The sequence below is a fragment of the Piliocolobus tephrosceles genome, chromosome 5, assembly GCF_002776525.5.
Source record: "Piliocolobus tephrosceles isolate RC106 chromosome 5, ASM277652v3, whole genome shotgun sequence".
Taxonomy (NCBI): Eukaryota; Metazoa; Chordata; class Mammalia; order Primates; family Cercopithecidae; genus Piliocolobus; species Piliocolobus tephrosceles.
This window is the reverse complement of record NC_045438.1, coordinates 108,857,421-108,875,679: the sequence shown is the minus strand read 5'-3', so window position 1 is coordinate 108,875,679 and position 18,259 is coordinate 108,857,421. Positions and strand designations below refer to the sequence as shown.

Genomic DNA, 18,259 nt, shown 5'->3' with positions numbered 1-18,259 from the left:
TAGATAGATAGATAGATAGATAGATAGATAGATAGATAGATAGATAGTTTCTACTAAAATCTGACTTCTTTTTATTATAATCATATGCTGGGAATTCCTGGGGACACAGTGATTCCTAGGATTGAGCCGGTTGCCCAGATTAACTTCTAGTTTTAGCAGTGTCTCAGATCTGTTGAGATCTAACTGGAGTCCCAAAATGTGTTACGAAAACACCTTCCATACCATTCTTATGGTCCCTCAAATCCTCCGTAACGATTGTTGTATTCATTTTCAGAGCAGAAAACTGTCTCTCTTCCTACTCATACATGCCTCTGTTTTGTTCTTGTTTTTTTCTACTACTATCATCCTAATCCTAACCCTCTTTACATTGTAAATATTTTGGTTGGTTATTTTTATATACTCATATTGTAAGCTTATATTTGCCATCTTTTATGACACCTATATAGGAATAAATTTTGTTTGTCCTTTTGCTTCTCCCAAGAAAGAAATGAAGATGTTTTATGAAAAGAAAGACCAAATGGAGATTGCCATTGACCACACCATTTCTGAGGGCTCAGAGTAGTTAGATACCATTTGAGGCCGGGCGCGGTGGCTCAAGCCTGTAATCCCAGCACTTTGGGAGGCCGAGACGGGTGGATCACGAGGTCAGGAGATCGAGACCATCCTGGCGAACACGGTGAAACCCCGTCTCTACTAAAAAATACAAAAAAACTAGCCGGGCGATGTGGCGGGCGCCTGTAGTCCCAGCTACTCCGGAGGCTGAGGCAGGAGAATGGCGTAAACCTGGGAGGCGGAGCTTGCGGTGAGCTGAGATCCGGCCACTGCACTCCAGCCTGGGTGATAGCGAGACTCCGTCTCAAAAAAAAAAAAAAAAAAAAAAAAAAAAAAAGATACCATTTGAACTGGACATATCCATTTCTCCCACTTCAGTTGAACAAACATGTGGTTTAGTGACTTTCTTCCTTCTTAATTTATTCATGCTGTTGTCTTCAGTCTCATTGCCTTCATCTCTTGTTGAGTCCTGTTGATAATTAATAAACAAAAAGCCAAATAACAGATTATTCAAACAATGATATTTGGATATCAAAAGAGTATATTTGAATAGCTCAATTTTTTAATGAGCATAGAAGACTTTTATAATGATGAAAATTTTGTCATTTCCACACTCACCTGAATAACTCAAAATTTAAAAGCCCAACGTTGTGCTGATAGGCCAGATATTCTCTATCTCCTTTTATATGTGGTACAGAAAATATCGTTAAGTTAATCAAAACCTTGCCTAATTACTCAAGATTTCTATGTTTATTTTTTACTTGGGGAATTTTATATTATTTATTCCTAAATATTTTTGCAAAACCTATTTTAACTAAAAAGTTTACTTTTTATGATTTCTATTTTTTAGGATTTCTAACCTTTTTGTCTGAAGGCATACACATCTGAAGAATTGTGTTCTCTGCTCTCTTTTTCCTTAAGAAAAAGAAAAAATTAATAATGCAATTAATAATTGCATCAATATTTACTTCACTTCAAAAAAGTACTTGAGTTCATAAAGTGCTATTTTGTGACTGTGTTTTATATGTGTAAAACAAACATCATGACCAAACCATTTTATAGCTTAAGAAAATCTAAGGAAATGCATTTAAAACAAAATAACCTAGCTTTCACAATCTAGTTATAATCTTTGACATGAGAGGATATGCCCAGTGGGGAGCTGGGCAGTGAGGCAAGGGCTGGTGCTAGGAACTCAGGAATCTCAGCACTAACAGTGCACAGAGTCACCCCTGCAGTCCCAAGACACAAAAGCTGTCACTGAAAAAAATATACAAAAAATTTTGAAAAAGCTGACACTGATATTTTTAAGGTTTTTTACAAACCCCTCATAGTGGTTTAAAGAGAGAGGAAAGTGACAGTGTCAAGGTCAAAAAGCATGTCGTAAATGCTTTGAGCTTAGTATCTTCATGAAAAGCAGCCTCCAAGGAGTTTTACCTCTGTAGGAAGTTATATAAATATATGTTGAGTAGTTGCTGGGGAGCAACTGTATCAGTTTATCTATAAAACCAGTTCATTTTCCCAATGCTAAAACAGAAAAAGAAAGATTTTCATTTTTTGCTGTTTGTATGTAATTATGATGCATTGCTGTTATTGTTATTAACACAGTTATATTTCCAAGAACAAAGGCTTTTCTGTAATTTTAAAGTTTCACTTATTAGAAAACTGTGGTCTTTTTCGCTCCACATAACCTTATATTTGGATAATATGATACTTAATATATGGTATAATAAATAATTTTGTAAGTAGTTTAGGATTTAATTTCAATATTTGCATACATTTTCCCAACACTTCTGATAGAATCTAGCAGAAATATAAAGATTTATTGTACGTGTTCACCATGTCTAAAATTGTTTTGCTAGAAATCCATAGTCTATAATTTTACTTTTGTTAAATGCGTATGTATATATTTATTTTTACTTATTTATTTATATAGTCTTTTAAAGAAGTATTGTTTAGAAAATGAAATACTTAGCCAGGTATATAATTATCAATGCAATATGAGCAGACTAAATTTGTCTTAGCTGGACCCTTTCTCATATATAATCTTTTCATATATAAATTGAAGGAATCGGGTGAGATAAACTTTAACATCTCTTTGACTTTCAAATTCTAACCTGCAACTGAATAAACAATTAAATAACAATGTGCTAAAATTGAGCACATTGTCAAGCATGTTTTCTCACCATTTTACAAATAAGAAAAATGAGACTCAGAGTAACTTGCCCCAGGCCACAAGAGTGAATGAAAGATGCAGTTTCTAAAAATACTTTGTTTTTCAACATGCCATTCTGCTTCCTAAAAGCCAGAGATCTAAGACAAAAGAAAGGTATTTTTAAAAACATTCACCTGCCCTCATATAAACCAGATCAAAAGGGAAAGTTTCTTAAGAAAAGAAAAAAAAATGTTCCTAGTTACTAACTGAGAATTTTACCAATAAGAGCCCCAAAACAGGCCTGGTGTGGTGGCTCACGCCTGTAATCCCAGCACTTTGGGAGGCCAAGGCGGGTGGATCACAAGGTCAGGAGATCGAGACCAGCCTGGTCAACATGGTGAAACCCCATCTCTAGTAAAAATACAAAAATTAGTCAGGCGTGGTTGCACGTGCCTGTAATCCCAGCTACTCGGGAGGCTGAGGCAGGAGAATCGCTTGAACCCGGGAGGCGGAGGTTGCAGTGAGCCGAGATGGCGCCATTGCATTCTAGCCTGGGCAAGAAGAGTGAGACTCGGTATCAAAAAAATAAAAAAGCCCAAAAACTAAGTTGTAGTACATACCTTTTACTCCATGAAAATGCTCAAAAAACGGAGTGGGAGTTTCAAATGAAGAATACATTTCATTCAATCCTTTGATTTTCTTTTACATACTAGGGTGATTAGCATATAAACATAGCTATAATAAATCAAATTTATTGGATCCCTCATTTATCCCACCTCCAATAGAGTATTTTTATTCTCCTTAATTCTTAATCTTTCAATTACACTTAGGTGCAATGTGAATGATGCTTCAGTAAAAATCCTACTAGCCCAGATGATTGAGGTTTGGGTTGTAATTCTGACCTTTCCACAAAGTATCAAGTCCTTCTGGAGCCTTGGCATTCTCATCTGTAAACACTAATATAAATACAATCATATTGTAAAATTTAATTGAGCCTAGAGCTGCCTCCTTACATATTTTAAGCTTGACATAAACATTTCTAAGCAGACTAGAAACTACTCTTTTACCAATCATAGAGTTTCAGCCAATCACAGGTGGCCAATTGTTCAAAACATATTCAAACACTGTTTCTGTATTTCATTTCCATCTTCTGCACCAAGATGGAAATCTTCTGTACATCACTTTTCTTTTCCTGTCCATAAATATCATCTGACCTTGTGACAGTCTAAGAGTCGCTCTGAATGTATTCTGGTTCTGAGGGCTGCCTGACTCTTGAATTGTTCTTTAACTGAATTTAAAATTTAATTTTTCTAAAGGTTTTCTTTTAATAGATGGCCTCAGAAGTGAGATTTGAAGTAGAGCCTCCAGCAACCCCCAGGGGCATGGAGTGATTAAGCAAGGTACCCACCAGCTCCATTGTATCCATTGCTCTCTCGAATCAACAGGGGATCATGGGTAAGTTGTCTCTCCAATTATGGAGATCCATGTGTTTGTGTTTTGATTATCTGAATTTGGATGTGCACATTTTTTATCTTAACTGGGTTCAGAAGTCATGACAGACACTGGACTGGGTTAGACTCAATAATTAACTGGTTTATATCCAGTTAGAAGTCTTAGATAGCTGACTGGTCAGACAAACTGGCAAGAAATGGCAATACTGCAGAAGGTGTGAACTCTGGTTTTCAGAAATTCACCAGGATTTTGTGTTCTACAATGCATTAGGTAGGGAAAAGTCTTTGGCTTAGTTGATTGAGATGTGAGAGCCAAAACCAATATTCAACATAAAAATGGTATCCTTAATTTCTGAAGAATGGAGTGCTCAACTTTTGTCTACCCCATACCTCTACATGTATATTTATTAGGTCCTACCAGCCACAAATACGTACAAAAATGGCAAAATCTTATAAAGATAATTTAAAATTATAGTGGAATGGTCCAAATAAACAACACCAACACCACACTTTAAGAAGTGCATTTAAAAATGAAGGCTCCCAAATTAGGCATATCCAAGGATGCCTATTAATATGCAGAACCTTCTAAAAAAGTTAATATTTCTATTGCCTCTTTTAAAAGGCTTTCAAAAGGCAAATAGAAAGCTTAAGCAACTAATTGACAAGAAAAATTGAATCTGCTAATCTTTTGGCGTAGTTACTACTATCCTGCCCCAAAGATAAAAAGCGAGTTATATAAAGTGTTCATGGAAGGTAGGCCCTCAAGTAAAGTAGACTTTTTTCTTTTCAGAGCTATCCATGCTGAGACCACACTTAGAGATTTATTTCCTGGCCTTATTAATTCATGGACTCCAACCTGAACTCAGTAATTTTAGCTAAAAAATAGTGGCTAACTTAAAAAGACTGCCTATTGAACTAAATTGGTCTCCAAATTCACCTTTCTGGCATTTAGCTGGCTATTTTGAAACACACTTTTAAAGGAAATTTACATATGTAAAGGAGACCTCCATTTTTAAGGGTGTCTGCCTCTGTGCAGTAGGAAGAGAGGAAAGACTAAGTTACTAGAGACTCTTATCATTGACTTAGATTTATGTAAGAAGTCTCACCTCTGAAGTACCTTTTCCTATCCATCCTGTCTTAACTGGGCATTTATCCACATCCTCCTTCCTTGATTTGTGCAAAAGATGGTACAACATGTAGGCCTAAAGTCTCAGCTGTATGCATTTGAGAGATAAAATTTCTACATTATTTTACCTAAAAGTCATCCCTTTAGAAGTGAAATTTTAGTATTTTCTAGCTAAGAATTGCTTAGAACAATGAAACAGGTAATTGGAATATTGATAGTCTGAAGTGGGGGAAAGAAAAACTATTTGGGAACTAGCAAATGAAAAATTTTTCTGAAAACTTTAACTTCTGCTCTTGTCTGTGTGTCTGTCTATATGTATATATGTGTTATGTGTATCAGATGTTTCTTTCTGATCTTATATAATATTTGGCAAATGAAGCAAGCTTTTACATTGTTGGCAAAATAAAATATGAGTATCTTCAGAATTGCCAATACTAAATATGATTCAGACTTTGTTTTTCTGGGTCTACTGGTCAGAAAGGTTTATGCTGTTTTTGCTAGATGTTTTAAGGTCATAAAATTGCTGCTTCTGTAAAATTTTGATATGTGCTTGACTTGCCTGTAAGCTGACACTGAAAAGGCTGACTACTGGGCTCCCCTGAGGCCTTTCACACATCTTACTGTGAACTTATGTCTTTGATTTTGAGCCTTTGAGTTCTGAGGCATGGAGAGGTGGTCATGGTCAGGTCTGGAGACATGTATGTCCACTGTACCTGGGCCACCAGCTGCAGGGCACAGCCAAGCCCAATATGGCCCTGCCCTCCCTCCTCCAGCTTTGCCTCCTGGCCATGCTGAGAGGGGTTGGATCCTACAGACATCTTTTTCGTAGCTCCATCCTCGGTCCTTGACTCTACACTTGCTGTATAAATTAGGGACCCAGATGGGCCCTGGCCTTCCTAGCCATCCTAGGTGCCACTCAGGACCCATGATGACTGGGAAAGACATTAGGGAGAATACCTATGTTATTTTTTCAAAATTATTTTCAGAAACTTAAAATCTTAAAGCCATGTTAAATTCAGAAATAGGGAAAGGAGCAGTGGCTCACACTTACAAGCCCGGCACTTTGGGAGACTGAGGTGGGAGGATCACTAGAGCCCAGGAATTTGAGACCAGTCTAGGCAACATGATGAGACGCATCTCTACAAAATATATAAAAATTAGCTAGGCATGGTGGTGTGCATCTGTAGTCCCAGCTACTCAGGAGGCTGAGGTGGGAGAATGACATGAGCCTGGGAGGCAAAAATTGCAGTGAGCCAAGATCATGCCACTGCACTCCAATGTGGGTGACGAAGCAAGATCTACCACAAAAAATAAAAATAAAAAATAAGAATAAATTTGGAAATAAATACTCATTAAATATCTGAGTCATTTCTAAGTAAGTTAAAATATTGAAGTATTAATTATTAACATAAACTTATGCTTTAGTATCTTATTTTTATATGATATTGAAAAGGTAAATATATTTAGATTTATTAAAAACAATTGGGCCGGGTGCGGTGGCTCAAGCCTGTAATCCCAGCACTTTGGGAGGCCGAGACGGGCGGATCATGAGGTCAGGAGATCGAGACCATCCTGGCTAACACGGTGAAACCCCGTCTCTACTAAAAAATACAAAAAACTAGCCGGGCGAGGTGGCGGGCGCCTGTAGTCCCAGCTACCTGGGAGGCTGAGGCAGGAGAATGGCGTAAACCCGGGAGGCAGAGCTTGCAGTGAGCTGAGATCCGGCCACTGCACTCCAGCCTGGGGGACAGAGTGAGACTCCGTCTCAAAAAAATAACAATAATAATAATAATAATTGAGGAAACATCTTTCTAAAAAATTATGAAATGGTTTTCATCTGCAGATACTGATAGAAAACACTTCAAAATCATTTACTTCCTAGGTTTTACATGGAAGTTAGAATTATTAAGAGTTAAAATTTAAGTTAATATATGTAACTATAACTACTAAAGTAAATAATTTGGCTGGCCATGGTGTCTCATGCCTGTAATCCTAGCACTTTGGGAGGCTAAGCTGGGAGGATCACTTGAGGTCAGGAGTTAGAGACCAGCCTGGCCAACACAGTGAAACCCTGTCTCTACTAAAAATGCAAAAATTAGCCAGGCATGGTGATGCACACCTGTAACCCCAGCTACTAGGGAAGCTGAGGCAGGAGAATGGCTTGAACCCGGGAGGTGGAGATTATAATGAGCCAAGACTGCACCACTGCACTTCAGCCTGGGTGACAGAGTGAGACTCTTGTCTTAAAAAAACAAATAAACAAAATAAAATAAATAATTGCATATGCAAAGTGTACAAGAAAAGCAAGATTGTCTTTGATGAGAAAATGAAAATGTGTGTTTGTTGAGAAAAAATAATTTTGTCTAGTTTAGAGGTTTTTTAAAGGTTCTTTCAAAATGAAAAAATGACATAGATAAAATTTAATGGATATTCAAGGTTGAGGGAAAATAGAAAAAAATGTAAGAGGCTATAAAAAGGATTATGGAAATCCTGTGTGTTCAAAAGCTGATTGAAGGTGAATGTATTTGTTTATAAGGTTTTATTAAAATTAGCTGTAGTATTGATTATACACTAATACAAAAGTCAAATTCATATTTCTCTGCAGAGTTCACAGGAGAGAAAAGTAAAATTCTGTTTTCTCCTTTGAATAAGAATTTATTGTAGTATTAATAAGAGTGAAAGATTTTCGTCCACCTTTTGAGTAAAATGCAAAGAAATAGAGGAGAGACAGATTTTGTTTTATGCTGTCTTTATTATGTCTTTTGATTATTTGGAAAACTGAGTCTCCTTTTCATCAAAGAATAAGGATTTTTGCTTTTGAAAACCTTTTAATTATCAGTTAGGCTAAATGAATTGCTATTATTTTGCCGTAATCTGCGATTCTATTTTAACAGTGTCTAAAACCTTTGGCATATTTGATAGGCTTCCTAAGATCAAATTTCAAATTCTAAAATTAAGTATTTTTTACATCAAACTAACTTTAGGATGTTCCAAAAGGTCCCTGAAGCATCCAAAGAAGAGAAAATAAATAGGCTTATTTGATATGGTAAATAAAATGGAAAGCATTGTAAAATAAATGATACTTAACATTCTCTGAGTTATATTTTTATGAATATATTATGAATATGTGTTTCAAAATTGTATGTGACTCCTAATATTCTGATATGTCTTAGTATATGTTATCGATAATAATTATGTTTATTTATGTCAAATTAATATAGGATACAGAAACAGCCAAATTTCCTTGTCATTTGCATCTTAACCATAACCATTTTAAGTCTTATTGACAGTTTATGAATTCTGATGAACTTTCTGAAAGCCCATTACAATCAAGTAAAATCCTAAAATGTTGTGTCCGCAAGGAGGTTCATGGAAAGGTTTGAAAGAATGCTCATAAACACTCTTGAATACAGGTTTCTGATAACTCTAGAATTATATCATTTGGACGGGATAGGAATACTAAAAACTCTAATGAAGAAGTTGACCAATTTATAAAATTGCTAACTTAAGTAGCATAAGAACTAATTGAATACCAAGGAAATACTTTGGCAGATTACTATGCTAGATCAGCTAGTACTGAAATTGCTAAAATATACCATTTGAATGAGGTTCATGGTTCAAGTTAAGTTGCCTATAATAACCCATTTAACAAACAGTGCTATGCACCTGAATTGAAGAAACAAAACTTGTATTTAATATAATATAAATTCAATGTCGAGTGTGGACTCATGGAGAGTCTGGAGAGCTGCCTGGTCCTTCTTGTGTGATTAAAACTTCCATCATTGAAAGCTCTACACTTGGCCAGGCATGGTGGCTCTCGCCTGTAATCTCAGCACTTTGGGATGCCAAGGTAGGTGAATCACTCGAGGTCAGGAGTTCAAGGCCAGCCTGGTCAATATGGTGATACTCCCATCTCTACTAAAAATGCAAAAATTATTCAGGTATGGTGGCACACACCTGTAATCCCAGCTACTTGGGAATCACTTGAACCCAGGAGGCAGAGGTTGAAGTGAGCCGAGATTGCATCCAAATTATATTTTTAAAATTTTATTGGTGTCATGACTATTCTAAGTTGCCAAAGTGGTTTATTTTGTTTTGTCAAATCCATAATCCCAGGAAGACAATAAAAACTTCAGGACATTTTTGCTACTTGATGGGCCATTTGAACATTTACACATGGCTTCTATTCGATTGTTATTTGTAATGCATGTTTTCTAGTTATATACAAGCTTTCTCATGCAAGAAGGCTAATGCAATAACCATAGCTAAAATAGCTTAACAGTTATCAAGAAATGTGTTTCCGTCATGGGACATTCCTAGAGAAATCTCCAACAATAAAGGTACTTGTTTCACTGGACAAGTTGTAAAACATAAGATGTTACAGATATAATAGGATTAGGCAAATCTAACTGAATGGACTGAATTGTCTTGGTCAAAGGTACTGCAGACTGATGACAATCAGTTCCTCTTCCAATCAAAACATGAGTTGACTATTTATGAAACAGTCACTGCAAAGCCTCTAATAATAGAACCTTATGTATCTTCTGCACCTAAATTCTCATATGACTAAATGCTACAATGCAGGCTTTAATGCATTGTGCCAAAGTGTATTTTCATTAGGTAAAAAGAGCTTTTTATGATCCACTGACCGAGTACAGTCAAACCCTTCATGGTCTAAAACTTAGAGATTGGGCCTTCTGGAAACACCATCAGAGAAAGACTTCCCTTGCCACCCACACTGCAATAAAGTGCTGGGACTTTGAACCTTGAGTCTATAATATTACAACTCAGAAGGCCCAGCCTCTTGAAACCAAATACTTGTTAGAGACCTTAAGGTAAAGCTAACCAAAGAAATTTCTCCCTAGAAGCAGATGGCATCCTATACATAGAAAGCTTTCCCAAGATCATGGAACAAGACTTCTCTCCCATCATAAGATTCCTAACCTTTCTTAATTTTTTCCTTGCTTATGCCTCTTTGAACAACAGAGTGGGAAAAGGGGCCTTGTGTGTACCCATGGAGTGTAATTTTATTTGTGTTAGATTTCACAGACAACCTTATACATGAGCAACCTTATCTCTTGACGGATGCAAGATGAAGGGCCAGTGTAGGCTAGGAATTTTAATGACACCTTTGTTACTCCATAATCAGTCAGAAATAGAACATCAGTCCACTTCTCTTAACCTACATTCTAGGTTAAATAAAACATTGCCAGGAGCCTTCACCTTTCTTGATGGGCATCATTTGTTAGGTCCCTTTTTCTATGGCTTGGAGTAAATGAGGTAATGATTAGAAATGTATCCCTTACAGTAGTCTCTATAGCAGATTTTAATGCAAAACCTGTGGCTGCGCAGCAGACTTCTTTAAATTCTCTTGCTAAAGTTGTGCTAGATAGCTCTAGATTACCTACAGGCTGAACAGGGAGAAATCTGCACAGTGGCTTACACTTCTTATTGTCCATGAATAAACAAATTGGATTTTGTAGAGATTCAGCTACAAGAGATTAATGAACAGGATCCTTAATTAAAACATGTAGACTTTTCACCTGGCTTATTCTTTGAGCTATTTAATTTTAATTGATTAATAGGAACCAATAGGAACTCTGGCTAAAGAGCATACTCTAAATTCTTGGTATGCTCCTGCCAGTCACTATAGTGGTCATTATCATTATTATCCTGACAGTCACAATAGTATTCTCCCTGGTACGCTATATCTCTCCAAAGTTTTAAATGTTTGCAGACAGTCATGTGTAGAATGTCAGATGGTCTCTTTGACTGGAATGACAAAATCTCAAAGAAACGCCTGATCATGAGGACACTATAACCTATCAATAACGTGCTAAGACAGAAAACCCAAAATAATAGTAATATGAAGTAGCACCAAAGCCCTAGGTGTTGGTCACACTCTCATCTAGGTGAGAACCTGACCAAAAAAAGAGAATTGTTAAACAAAATTATGGAAGACCATTGTTTTGGACTGAACTCTTGCATTAGGCCCCAACAGAACAGACCAAATCAAAACAAAATCACTCATGCTAATACAACATAATCACAGTGAAACTTTAAGGAAGAAAATAGATTCCAAAGCAGAACAGTTTTTTTTTTCTTCTGAAAATAGGAGATACCAGCATAATAAAGAAGTCCCCTCTGCTCTAACCCTTACAAAAAATTAACCTAAAGTAAACAATCAGGTTATTTTTCCCTCATTCTGTTTCCATATTCCCACCTTACAAAATCCACTGTACTGCTATTTCCCAGTGGAATTTGAGACCAAATAAGTCCATTTACAATGGTGTGAGAGTGACGTCAATGCCTAAGGTTTCGGTCAACCTCTCAATCTTAAGAGGTTGACCCAAAGGGAGGAATTGTTTACATAAAGCTGCCTCTTTACATATCTTAAGTTTGGCCTAGAACTTTATAAACAGACTATAACCTACTCCTGTACCAATTAGAATTTCAGATGCCTGCCAATCACAGGCAGCCAACTGTTCAAACCATGTTCAAATAAGGGAAACTCCCAGCTGTAACTAATTCAGCTGTTTCTGTGACTCATTTCTGTCTTCTGCACATCACTTTTCTTGTTCTGTCCATAAATGTTATCCAACAATGTGGCAGCTTCAGAGTCACTCTGAACCTATTTTGGTTCTCAGGGAGGCCCAATTCTCAAATCATTCTTTGGTCAATTAAACTCTGTTAAATTTAATTTGTCTAAAGTCTTTTAAATAATATCCAGCCAAGTGTGGTGGCTCATGCCTGTAATCCCAGAACTTTGGGAGGCTGAGGTAGGAGGATCACTTGAGGCCAGGAGTTCAAGACCAGCCTGGGCAACATGGCAAAACTCCATCTCTACAAAAAATACAAAAATTTAGCCAGATTTGGTCGCACACATCTGTAGTCCCAGCTACTTGGGAGGCTGAAGCATAAGAATCACTTAAACCCAGGAGGTGGAGGTTACAGTGAGCCGAAATTGCACCACTGCACTCCAGCCTGGGTGACAGAGTGAGACTCTGTCTCAACAACAACAACAACAAAAAGTCTTTAAAACAATACCTATAAAAATATTAACATTTTAAAAGCATTGTCATATCCAGACAATATTTTATATTTCATCGAATACCCACAACATACAGGGAGTATTTATTATTACCTACATTTTTTCCAAAGCAGAAATACGCCCACAGGGGTTAGGTAATTTGTCCCAAGTCATATCTGAGGAAGAATGGGAATTCAAATCCAAGTATTTTGTTTGAGGTTCTTCTTACATCACCATAGCTTGATAATTGACTTAAATGGAATTCTGTTTTTATTATATAATGTTATTTGCGTAACTCATAAAACTTGTTTAACTTCTTCAATTATATATTCTTTTTCAATTGTATTTTTATAACTCTTTTCTATATAAAAGTAAAACTCATTTTAATTCAGATCACCACCAGTTTAAACTTCATTAGTCCCAAGAGTGAGGATGTAACCTACTATGGATAAGGCAAAATCAAAGACATAAAAATAAGTAAAACATAAAACATGATTCACAAAGAATATTACAATCTAGTAGAGGCAATAAAGTGTTGTTGTGGCAGTTAAGGGCCTCCATGTTCTAAAGAAAGAGATATGCTTAGGTTAGCCTAGTTCACGGAGAGCAAACTCAAATACCAGACAGATTACAAAAAAACACAGTGGGCTGGAGGGCAAACACAGCAGTTGATACCCCTTCCCAAGAAGGAGGCAACACAGGAGTCCAGCCAATTGTTGCCATATTAAAGCGTGGCCCTCATGTTGCCAGTTTTACAAATTTTCAAAAAATGCCAGAAATATGAATTTTTATTTGAAATTTTGTGATTGTTAAATACTGTCAATTGATTTAAAATATAAGGTAAGAAGTAAAGACATAAACTTTCTCAACTTTCTCAACTACCACACAACTAGGTCTCAAAACTACTGGAGCAGCTCTAGAGATATGAGGCACAACTGTATCAGCAGTGACCACCTGTCTTTTCCCCAACAGTGGAATCTAGTGTGGCACTGAAGGGTGATAGTGACAACATTTAGCCATCAGTACATCTAATAAAAATAACCAACACTTATATTGCACCTATTTTGTGCTTGATCTCTTCTAAATGCTTTACAATTCTTAATTTATTTAGTCTGAAAAAGATCCCATGTGATAAATACATCACCATCCTGTTTCAGAGATGAGAAAAATTGAGTCAAAGAAAGACTACTCAACTAACCCAAGCTCACAAGTCTCATAAGTGACAAAGCTAAGATTTGAACCCAGCCAGGTAACTCCAGAGCACCAAGTACTTGGCACATTCTTGATGAACACGTCATCAAGATGTCCTCCCAACCATTGCTGGGGTACTGGGAAGCTGTAGCAAGGTCCAAGGGCCACGTACTAGTTCTTTAACTGTTTAACTGATTGGTTGTGGACAAGTCTAAGAGCCCCAGGAAAATGCTAGGACAGGTAGAAAAGTTTGGGTAGAGTAGACCATTAAGAGGCTCTTGTTAGCCACTGTTTACCAATTAGTTTAGAAATATTTGACCATTTATCAAGTACTCAGTGATACAGTTCTCCCTAGTTGCAACATTATGTTGGAAAAGCAATGCCTTAGTAAGTACTAAATGGAGGTCAGCCAGAATTATTACCCAGGCACCATGCATTACTGAGGATTTCTCATGGAAAGATAACTCATTCTAGATTACCTCAGAGGCCCTGGCCAGCCTAGAGGTGATTTTCTTTGGGTCGGGCTCTATTCCCTTATCTAAGAAGCTCTAGATTCTAAACACAATAAAATAGGGGAACCTCTCAGGATCCTGAAGGCATATTAAGCAGTCTCAAGATTCTCACAGTGGGGCAGTGTGATCCAAATAGCCTTGCCTGGACTCTACAGTAATGCTATTACTACACAGGCAGAATATTTCAGTCTTCAGATAAGCCAAGCTTAAACAGAAGAGGGAGCATTTGAACTGAAGATAGGGAGAGAGGTAAACCAGGCTGGAAGAATCATGAGCGTAAGTACAGATATGCAATTTCATTTTGATTGCATGGCATAAATATACAAATTTAATTTACTGTTAATTTGGACAATCCCAAATTTCTCCTACAACAGGTTGATTTTCATTCTTTTGATATTTTCACCAGAGCAACTTTTCACAATTCCAAAATGTTTTCACTATCGTTTCGTCAGATGGCTCCTTTTTGTCTCATATATGGGAATGGCCATAAAGAATGTTTCCTTCTTACATTCAAGTTCATTACAAGATATTTTCATTACTCATGTTTTTCTCACCATGGTGATTCTTTTGAAGTGGTGTTTATATGGTTTAATATAAATTTGTCATTTTGCATTTCAACTCAGTGACTTGATCAAATTAACCAAAAAACACTTAACCTAAAGGAATACTGCCAAGCATTAAACGTAGACCCTAATTTGACCTAATAAATGTATTTCCAATATAATAATGTGTTATTTAGGTTCTAAATATCACTGATTTTATTGATTTACTTTTAATTTTCTCTAACAGTTACCTTTTTAATGTCAATACTAAAATCAAAAAAACAAAAACAAAAACAAAAACAAAACAAAATTTTTTTGACCCCTGTATAATAGTTATAGTTTGAGGTGTAGCCATTAATGCATTTGCCAAACACTCTGATTTTGTTAATGAGAGAGGTGCATGGAAACGCAAACAAGCAAAACAAAATTTCATCAAGTTTTAACCTCTGTTAGAAATAGTGGAAAAAGGGATCAATATTATCAAACTTAAAAGAATATGTCAAAGATGAAAGAATGTGCCTTCAGTTACCTTGAAGTGTCTTCTTCAAAGAAAAAAGAAGGAAAATGTGCTTAAAATATTTACAGAAGTGTTATTTCAAAGACTACATCACAAACTTGTATTAACTACTTTTAAAATATCCATACCTATTAACCTTGTATTCCTACTCCTAGCAACTTGGTTTAAGAAAATAATCCAAGATATGTATGTTCAGTACCACCTTCATTATAATAGTAAAAATGTGAAACTAGCATACAACAAACTAGAAAGACTTAAATACACATGGCAATTCTTTTCAATTGATTTAACATTTAAAAATAAACGTTTCTGGCCAGGCACGGTGGCTCACGTGTGTAATCCCATCACTTTGGATGCCGAGGCAGGTGGATCACCTGAGGTCAGGAGTTTGTGACCAGCCTGGCCAACATGACGAAACCCCGCCTCTAGTAAAAATACAGAAATTAGCCTGGTGTGGTAGCAAGTGCCTATAATTCCAGCTACTCCAGAGGCTGAAGCAGGAGAATCACTTGAACTCAGGAGGCAGAGTTTCAATGAGCCAAGATCATGCCATTGCACTCCAGCCTGGGCGAGAGCGAGACTCTGTCTCACAAAAAAAAAAAAAAAAAAAGAAGTGTTTCCATTTTCCATCTTGTGTCACCTGAATTGACACAACTTTTTTAATATCTTCTTTTTTGAAGTGTCTTTTTAAAACTGTCCATTTTTATAAGATTGTCTGATGTTTTTTTTTTTTAGCGTTTTCCTTTAATTTTTTAAAGTGACAGATAAAATTCTACATATGGTATATACCACACGATGTTTTAAAGTATATATACATTACAGAATAGTTACATCTAGCTAATTAAATATGCATTATCTCACATAGTTATCATTTTGGTGATGAGAATACTTAACATCTGCTTTCTTAGCATTTTCAAGAATGTATATTATTAGCTATAGCCACAATGATGTGTAATACATGTCTTGAACTTATTCTTCCTATTTAACTATAATTTTGTATTCTTTCACCAACTCCACAATCTCTAACCATTCTCTGTGCATCCAGTGTTACCCTTCTTCTATCCATCCTTCATACTACTGCCATGTTGTTTCTCTATAACACAATTTTGGTTTTGTTATTTCTTTGCTGAAAATACCTCCACAATTCTTCCTTCACCTTCAAGGGAAAACTCAAACTGGTATTCTGTAAGGCTCTGCATAATCCAGCCTGTCAACAATCTCTCCAGCTTTCACAGCTGGGAATTTTCAGGTACAAACCCTATCTCCATCTGTACAAAATTAGTTTTATCATTTCTTGTGGCCACACTGTTTCCTTCTTTCCTAGGCTCCTGTTGATTCTCTAGCCTGTCCTGGTAAGACAGTTACCTACTTTTCTGGCCACAACCAAAAATTGACCTGCAGGGTGGTTTGATGTAGCCATCCATTACAAAATGATTCATTTTCTTATTTGGGGAGAGAAGGGCTGCAAAAGGTGATCTGGATCTCCTTTCCTTTCAAAATGTTTATTAATTTTAATTGACAAGTAAAAATTGTATATATTTGTGGTATACAATATAATCTTTTGATATATGTATACATTGTGGAATGGCTAAATCAAGCTATTAGGATATATATTATCTCCCATTTCTTGTGGTGAAAACACTTAAAATCTATTCTCTCAGTAATTTTTACATATACAATATGAGGGTATGTCAAAAAGTTCATGGAAATGGAATTAAAAGATAAAAATATAAAATACAAACTTTATTTCTCAACATAAGCTATATCAAGGTTAATACACTTTTGTAAGCAATCATAGCAGCCATTTAGTGCATCCCTTTAAAAATGAGGGTCCTGGAATTTAAACATATTAATGCAGTCTTTTTTACATTATTAACTAAAGAAAAATGAATCCCCTTTACAGATTTTGGTAAGATTAGAAAACAAAAGGAAGACAGAGGGAGCCAAATCAGTGTTGTAAACCGGATGCTTATGATCTCCCATCAAAATGCTCACAAAATTACCCTTGTTCGATGAAAGGCATGAGCAGGAGCATCATTGTGGTGAAGTAGAACTCTCTGGTGAAGCTTTCCTGGGCATTTTTCTGCTAAAGTTTTGGCTAACTTTCTCAAAACACTTTCCTAATAAGTAGGTATCATTCTTTGGCCCTCTAGAAAGTCAACAAGCAAAATGCCTTGAGCATCTCAAAAACAATTGCCATGACTTTTGCTCTTGACTGGTCCACTTTAACTTTGACTGGACTACTTCCACCTCTTGCTAGCCATTGCTTTGATTAGGCAGTATCTTCAGGATCATACTGGTAAAGCCATGTTTTTCTCCTGTTACAATTCTTTGAAGAGATGCTTCAGAATCTTGATCACACCAGTTTAAAATTTCCACTGAAAGCTCTGCTGTTATCTCCAGTTGATCTGGGTACAATGGTTTTGGCACACATCAAGTAGAAAGTTTGCCGTACTTTAAGTTTTCAGTCAGAATTGTGTAAACTTAACTAATTGAGATATCTATGGTCTTGGCTATTGTTTCTGCTGTTAAAAGCCAGTCGTCTTCAATCAAGACATGAACAACTAGGGCAAATTGATGTGGATGGTCTGCCATTTCAGGCTTCATCTTCATCTTCAACATTGTTTAATCTCTTCTCAAAAAGTCATCCATTTCAAACTGCTGATTTATTTGGAGCATTGTCCCCACAAACTTTTTACAAAGCATCAAAGATTTCACCATTCTTCCACCCCACCTTCACCATAAATTTGATGTTCATTCTTACTTTGATTTTAGCAGAATTCATGCTGCTCTGATAGACACTCTATTCAAACTGATGTCTTATGCTTAGTGCCTCAAACTATATCCTGTTCAGACATGTTATAACAAATTAGCATGAACTTACTTTGGTTCAAAAAGATTTTAAAATCCATGCACAGTTTTTTTTTTATAATACGCATTTTCCATGAACTTTTTGAGGTCCCCTTATATATTAACTGTAGTCACTATGTGGTATAGTAGATCTCTCAAAACTACTCCTCTTTCTAAATAAAATGTTTTATTCTTTGACCAACATCTCCCCAATCCCTCTACCACCTACCCTCTGTTAACCACATTCTACTCTCTGTTTCTCTGAGTTCAACCTTTCTACACATCACATGTAAGTGAGATCATGAAGTATTTGTCTTTCTGTGTCTGGCTTATTTC

General features: G+C 36.2%; 1 protein-coding gene across 2 annotated transcripts in view; it reads right to left on the bottom strand.

Moving 5' to 3' along the window:
- Positions 1–18,259, bottom strand: part of LGSN (lengsin, lens protein with glutamine synthetase domain) — a 42,305-nt gene that overhangs the window by 14,892 nt on the left and 9,154 nt on the right. The window contains exon 3 of one of the 2 annotated variants that reach the window (XM_026455491.1): positions 895–1,021. In XM_026455491.1, coding sequence (XP_026311276.1) covers positions 895–1,021 — 127 coding nt within the window. Of the gene's footprint in view, positions 1–894; positions 1,022–18,259 lie in introns of those variants that run through there. The other variant, XM_023223017.1, reaches the window with a different exon arrangement.